The 7,605-nt window shown below is 42.7% G+C and overlaps 1 protein-coding gene across 1 annotated transcript; it reads left to right on the forward strand.

The window, feature by feature from the left end:
* Positions 1 to 1,141: 1,141 nt before the first annotated feature.
* LOC307246036 (chromobox protein homolog 2-like) lies at positions 1,142 to 6,077 on the forward strand (the record flags this gene model as incomplete). Its single annotated transcript, XM_080021821.1, has 5 exons — positions 1,142 to 1,207; positions 1,303 to 1,346; positions 1,901 to 1,966; positions 2,164 to 2,233; positions 3,852 to 6,077. 5 exons carry the CDS (start codon positions 1,142 to 1,144, stop codon positions 5,436 to 5,438), a joined length of 1,833 nt encoding a protein of 610 aa, XP_079877947.1. The 3' UTR covers positions 5,439 to 6,077.
* Between the last annotated feature and the right edge of the window lie 1,528 nt (positions 6,078 to 7,605).

Genomic DNA, 7,605 nt, shown 5'->3' on the forward strand with positions numbered 1-7,605 from the left:
ATATATACATACATGTTAAACCAACTTGGTTCACTCACATAACACGTGTGTTAGAACAACAGTCGTAGTTATAATGTGCACTAGTATATTACACTAGTACAACAGTAGTAATTATAAAATACACTAGTATATTACACTAGTACAATAGTAGTAATGATAATATACACTAGCATATTACACTAGTACAACAGTAGTAATTATAATATACACTAGTATATTACACTAGTACAACAGTAGTAATCATATACACTAGTATATTACACGATATACTGTGTGGCACGGTGGCACAGTGCATTGCACTGCTGCCTCACAGCAAGAAGGTCCTGGGTTCCATTCACACATCATCATCGTCTGACCATCGATGGACACTCATCACCAGGTCCCCGGGCGCGTCCACGAATGCTGCCCACTGCTCCTGGCTGCCCCCCTGGAGGAAGGACAAGCCAGGATGGGTTAAATGCAGAGGCCTCATTTCACCGGCCACCATCCAAAGCGTGTGCGTGTGTGTGTACGTGAGTGCATGTGTTGTCGTGTGGTGTGCTGTGTGACAATTAAAGATTCTTCTTCTAGTACAACAGTAGTAATTATAATATACACTACTATAGTACAACAGTAGTAATAATAAAAAAATGTGTGTGTATATATATAAATATATATATATAAAATCAGTATGTACAAATTAATAACTATTAAATCAGGAACTTTAATAATAAATAGTGACGTTAGTGTATTTCCTAATTTACGCACAATATAATTAATGCAATTTGTTTTCATATTGTTTGTGTGAGTACTTTGTTGATCCTCCACTAAACAAGTGTGATACTGTATCACAACGAGGCTCTGATAGAAAACCAATTATTCAATCAAAACAGTCAAAACATATTCTGAACGATACAGATGTTCAAATGAAAGCTGAGGTTAGTCCGTGGGTGTAATAATAATGTGTGGATGATGATAATAATAATAATAATAATAATAATAATAATAATAATCCAACTCCAGCCCCGTAACACACGGACGCAATAAAGGCAGAAGTGAAAGCAAGAAAACTACGGTGTCCGCGAAAGGACAAGTCGTCCGAAAAGAGAAAAAAAGCGAACTCCTCTCCCAGCTCGTAAATAAAGGGGCTGCTGCTGTAGCAATGGAGGGGGTAACTGTAGGGCAGGTATTTGACGCTGAGTGCATTCTCAGCAAACGGCCGAGAAAGGTAAGACTGAAATTTCCACTAGGGCACTAGAAATTACCATAAACAACGTGGTTTGAATGAACCTTTCTTAAATGTTGGCTTTCTTTTTATTACAGGGCAAGTTTGAGTATTTGGTGAAGTGGAGAGGGTGGTCTTCCAAGTAAGGAGCTAGCTTCTTTCTACATTAGCCGTCACTGCTAACGTTTTATGAGGTTGAAAAACCTACTATGATTCCATTGCTTTCAGTTCTTTGACCTCGGCGTTGATAGTGTTTGTAGTGTGCGTTTACGACCAGGGAACAGGCAAAAAGCCTCGCTTGTTTTGGATCATAGACAGTATTAAAAGCAGCAGTACGATGTATGGGGCAGCCATTTCTTTTCTTATGGAGCGTCTCTTTGCCAGCGGCTCAGCCCCTCTGCCAAGCAGATGATATCCTCAGTAACACAGCTTGATCCAGCACAAGCAATCCATGCATGTTTTGTTGTGCAATTTAAAAATATTATTGGTTGATTTAAAAAAGAAAAAAAAGTGATTGGTAATTCAGGGAATCAACTGGCAATTTTGGTTTCTAAGCTAGCTGTGTAAATACATTTGTAAGTAAGTGTCTTAAAATAATATTAGTAATATAGTCATAATAATAATAATAATAATAAAAATAATAATTATAATAATATTGAAAATAATGCAGGAAATACATTTTTGTGATGTTTCCAGGCACAACAGTTGGGAGCCAGAGGAGAATATCTTGGACCCTAGGTTACTGGCTGCTTTCCACAAAAGGTGTGTTTAGGTTATAACATTGTTTACATTCCTAATGTAAAAATTACATTATAATTGTTATCATTATATTTCGATAAGGCATCTCTCGTACTTTAATCATGATCCCATGAAACTAACACTGCTAGGGATGGGGGTACAAACATATAATAAGCCTTTGTGAGCTGTATTTTACAGTCACTGTTTTTCTTTCTTTTCAGAGAACAGGAGAGGGAGCTACTGTTCCAGAAGAAAGGCAAGAGGCCAAGGGGGCGCCCACGGAAAATTCTGGTAATCCCACACTGCTCTTCCAATTTGCATTGAGAGCAAAAAAAAACCAAATATATATATATATATATGTATGTATGTATGTATGTTGGTATATATGTATGTTGATATATATATATATATATATATATATATATATGTATGTATGTATGTATGTATTTTGCCTGTTTCAGTTATTTGTCCTCTTAACCTGTTTTGCACCTGAAAAGATTTGCCATACAAAAGGTTAAAGCAGCTGCAAGGTGAAACATGTAGAAACATAGTAGTGTTTCCCAACATAAAGACCACTTTTCCCACAAGTTGCATTGACTCATGGGGCAAAACCTTCTTGAAATCTAAGTGAAATGAGATGCATTTGTTTTGAAAGGAAGAAGTGACAAATATATTTGAAATTCTGGTTATTTGATGTGCTTCCTTCTGTCTGAACATATCAAATCTCGTATAGAAATCATTTAAATGCTTTCACCAGTGGCCTTACTTTTTTTGCTCGTAGATGCATCACAATTAAATTGAGCCTGGTAGGTGTATGGTAATGAACTCCTTGCAGTGGCTTAAATAATCCTTGATTGTGACAGGTTCAGTGTTTCTACCATCGTTGTTTACCGAAATGGATTTAATAGGAATGACATTTTAGAGCCCATTCAGACCTGGCATTAAAATGTGTTTCGGGTTATCTGATTGCTACTGCAGCTGCAATTACCAGTGTAGATTACATTTATGATGTTTTTCTAAATGTAACCAAACCGTAGTAATACAACAATAAAGGGCAAGAAGCTCTGAGGCGCTTGGACTTTTAGTCTGTGCATAAACTTCCTTCAAAATTTGGATGTCCTTCAAAATTTTGACTAATGCCTAGCCCACACTACAAGATTTTTCAAATCTTAACAGATGTTGAAAATGTGAGAGACCCCACATACAATGACATATCATGCTATTTTTAACAGTTTTGTTGCTATAGTATGTGGAGAGCAACAATTTGCCCAAACAGCACACCACACACAAACAGATTCCATCCACCAACAACCACCTGATTTTATACAGAGGTGTGGCGACGCAAAATAACCAGAGTTCCGACACTCAAAACCGGAAATCTTGCGCGATCAAACGTGACTTTAGAGTAAACAAACATGGGGAGCGATGGGCTAGAAATAGAGATGCAATTTATCCACAGGATAATCTAGTGCCATAATCTTAAGATCATCAAAAAATGTTGACTTTCTCACGATTGTTGAAAGGGGGGAATCGGGGCCAAAATCTGCTTCAGTATCTTGTAGTGTGTACCCCACTTGAGGTCTTTACAGTCGGCTTGGGTGAATGTAATCAGTCAGTGTTCCTGAAAATTAAAGCTTGGCAACCATGGTAGAAATGAGTAACGATCAAGTAACGATCCAAAGATTGAGTTCAGAGTCAACAGATGAGTTTCACATATGGGCCCCTGTCCCCATCATTTGGCTTACAAGGTGTCAATGGAGCCACATTTGAGATGCATGTTAATGCCAGGTGTGACTTCAGTCCCCCTGAGTGTATCCACACTTTGGATCCATCTGCATGTCAAGATACCAGGTCTGAATGGAGAAACAAACTGCATTATATGACAGTAGTATTTCCTTCTTTTTCCCAGGAAACCACCCCTGCTGCCACAAAAGACAGCCGTTCCTCCTCCTCCTCCTCGTCTTCTGGCCTGTCATCATCAAGCTCGTCGTCTTCCTCAGAGGATGAAGACCATGCCAAGAAGGCCAAGCCATCCACGCGTGTGCGGGAACTCCACCCGACCCCCCAGAAGAGGCCGCAGATCTTGCTGGCCAAACCTGAGCTTGTCCGCAAAAAGCGCGGGAGAAAGCCCCTCCATCCTGATCTGAGGGCTTTACGGCAGGCAAAGAGCAGGCTCCCTCCACCTCCTCCACCTCCGCCTCCGCCACGTCAGCATCAGGTTCTCAGGCCCCACCGCGATGCCCCCACTCCAAGGGAAGAACATAAGTCGGGGGTTAAGAAGCCCCTGCAGCCCGCTAGCTTTACCTACACAGGTATGGGCAGGACCTCCCGAGACGAAGCTGTGTCTGGTTCCCAGGGCTCTGCCGGGGCCTTTTCTCAGACAGGGTCCTCAAAACCTGCCTCCCTCAACTCTACGTGGGTCAGTCGCTCTCTGTCTTCCTCTTCCACGCCATCACCGTCCTCCCACAGCAAATCCAACCCTTCGCCTCACGGCAAGAGTTCGTCATCCGACCTCAAACGCTCGATCTCAGACACAGGCAGCGGCAGTCGGGGAGAGAGGCTAAAAATACCCCACTTGCTGAAACAAGGGGCCGTTTCAGGGATGTTGGCTCTACACGGCAACTCCAAGCTCTCTGGCGGTTTTGGGGGGGCGCCGGGAACCGCCGGCTCGGCCCAGCGCCCCCCACCAGTACAGAGGAGGCACGAGGGTCTCGGAGATCCGACAGGGGCGAGCCAACACCAACAACAGAGCTCTGGCATTTCAAAGCCAACCTCCTCTCCTCCTCCTGCTCCCGTAGCTAGAGACAGAGCTAGCCAGGCCCTCAGCCTCCGGGCCCTTAACCTGCAAAGTGTTAGCAAGCCTGGGAACGGCCTCCAGGCAAACAGTGTGAGCAGTAATGCCTTGGCGGTGTCCAGGTCGAGCACGAGGAGCGGCACCAACCCCGCGGGGAAAGCCGGGGTTGGGGCAAGTAAAGAAATGCGTAAGTCAACTCCCGCACAATACCCGGGTCCACCAGTGGGAGTGGCGGAGCATTCTAGAAGCAGAGCGGAGAGAGGGAAGGAGACATTGCCAGAGACGGAAAGACAGAGCAAGGCAGGGGGGTTGAGAGGGGCGAACAGAGCCAGAGAGGAGAGGGGTGCAGGGGTGCTCGGCGGGAGGCAAGAAGACAGAAAGGCAGGCAAGGCCCACAGCGAGCGTGGCCCCGCACCCAACAGAACCCTGAATGAGCTCAGCGCCGGCGACTCGGACCAGACCACGGGCAGCAGCAGCAGCAGCGAATCTGAGCGCGACCCGTCGCCATATTCGGGCGGGCGGTCCCGGCCCGGCCCCCCTGCGGAGCTGTCGGACGGCGAGACAGAAACGGATGCAGACTGGCGCCCAGCCAGGAGCCTCCTGGAGCACGTATTCGTCACGGACGTCACAGCCAACTTCGTCACGGTGACTGTGAAGGAGTCGCCCACCAGTGTTGGGTTCTTCAGCTCGCGGAACCACTGAGGAACCTCTCTCGGGAGTAGGTATTTGCAAAAACTAGGCCTTGTTCTCCGACAGCGTCCTCGAGTGAGATGCCTTGCGTCTAGGGACCCGCATTGATGGGTGGCAACAAAAAGACACAGTACATACACTCACACTGCGCCTATTTCTTTCAGTTCTCATTGGACCAAAGGTGTCTAAAGAATGTGAATATCTTTTATTTTTTTATTTTTATCGACAGTATTTGTTGCACTACTGCAGTTATATGTCTAAGCTTTGTCTCGTTTTTTTTTAAATTCCTCATCTCAAAAGACTTTTGGTTATGAACGTTTTTACTCGTACAATTTTATACCATTGTAATACAATCGTACCCATTCATAAGTATTATACAGTTTTCCTTAGAGGTGACATGTTAAATGTTTTAATTTATATTTATGTAAATATGTTTTTTTTTTGTCCATGATATCTATTTGGTGCTTATATGGCTTTCTAGCTCGAGATACTTTTAGCCTGTGTGCCTCCATGTTATTTTGAAGGTATTTGGAATAAAACATACTCACTTATTGAAAGCTGGTGCTAAACCGTTTATCGATTTAAGTCATTGTACACAAACTCAAATCGGCCGACCGGTCCATATCACAGTTTTACCAGCAGGTGTCGCTGTCGTATAATAAATTCATCCTGAGCGCCTTAATTGTTAATTTGGGCTCAATCCAAATATATATCTTTTTTATCTGTATTTGGTTAAAATACCAAAATGAATACCTATTTATTTGTAGACCTTTCAACTTGTGTATGATTTGAAAAAAAAACTTTGAAATAAAGTTTTAGATTCAATTTTCAGATCCATCTATTTTTTCAATCCAAAATGATTTTGATATATATTCCAAAAAAACAAAATTTGGTGTTTCCCCCCCACTGTCTGTGGCAATTGGAGCATATACAACTGCCCAGTTTGCCTATCTATTTCTAGATAAGGTGGCGGTGGCATAAATTCCGGGGAGATGGGTGGAAGGAGGACCGGCCAATACAGCCCAAGCAATAATCATATAATAAATAACAAATTATGAAGTATCATAAAACATGATAACATGGGCTTTCTCCATTGAACTGTCATTGTCAAGAAAAAAAAATGAGAACATGTTTTCTTTTGTCTCTTCTTATTAAAATTCAGGAGAAACCATAGGTGAAAGAATAAACACAATCCTGCCCCCTGCAAGGGGTTAGAATACACATGGGACGAATATACTATATACTATATATTTGAATGGATATATGGCTGCTAGGTCAAACACCACTGTATCAGAGTCCATCTCCAGGTTCCTTTGACACAAGTGTCCTCCATTGCAGGGTTTTACGCACATTTTAGTATTTTTAGTATTGTGCGTAATCGCCGGGTGTCATGACATTTCACTGCATATATGTATGACCATATGTATGTGACAAATAACATCTTGGATCTTGATGTCCTTAAATGCGGAAGTTCTGGGTTGTCCACCTTCGAACTTTACAGACGATGTCAGAAACCTGCACGGTTTGCAATAAGCAGGATAGCACTTTAGGGAGGGAAGCAAAACACCTTTTATGACATGATGACTGTTGCAAGTAATTCTTTGTCAAATATTTTAATAACTATCTGGATACAGCAAGTGTGTTCCATTCCATATACAAAGTATTCCATGTTAAATTCTCTCCGGATGCATAACCTGGACCTTATTGGAATATGGCTACGGTAATGTGTCTAATCTTAACTGGGTAAGGGGAGTGCCCACATTGTTTTTTGCGATATATTTTTTTCAACAGGCTTTCCCAGGTGGCTGGTCAAACCTGGTTAGGTAATTACACCTTACTGCATATTAATGCACATAATCCACCAGGCCAACTGATACGCAGAACAACAATTAAATTGTCCCTGACATTTGCTGACTTTTGAAAAGTAGTTTTTGTGTTGCCTATAGGAATTTCTGGTCAATGGGTCTAGCCTCAGCATCCGCACTTGGCCTTCCGTCATTAAATCATGACCCAACAATGTTGTAAGAAGTTTGTGAGGTTGTGAATTCCATGAGCCGTAGTTGGATCCGGTTTTCAATAGCGCGGCGTCAGAAATTTGGTACCCAGTTTTTTTGGAGTGAGGCCCACCAGTTGAACAGCTGTCTTGTCTTCTTGTCTTATCTTACCTATCTTAGGAAGG

The sequence above is a fragment of the Zeus faber genome (genome assembly GCF_960531495.2).
Source record: "Zeus faber genome assembly, chromosome: 20".
Classification (NCBI taxonomy): Eukaryota; Metazoa; Chordata; class Actinopteri; order Zeiformes; family Zeidae; genus Zeus; species Zeus faber.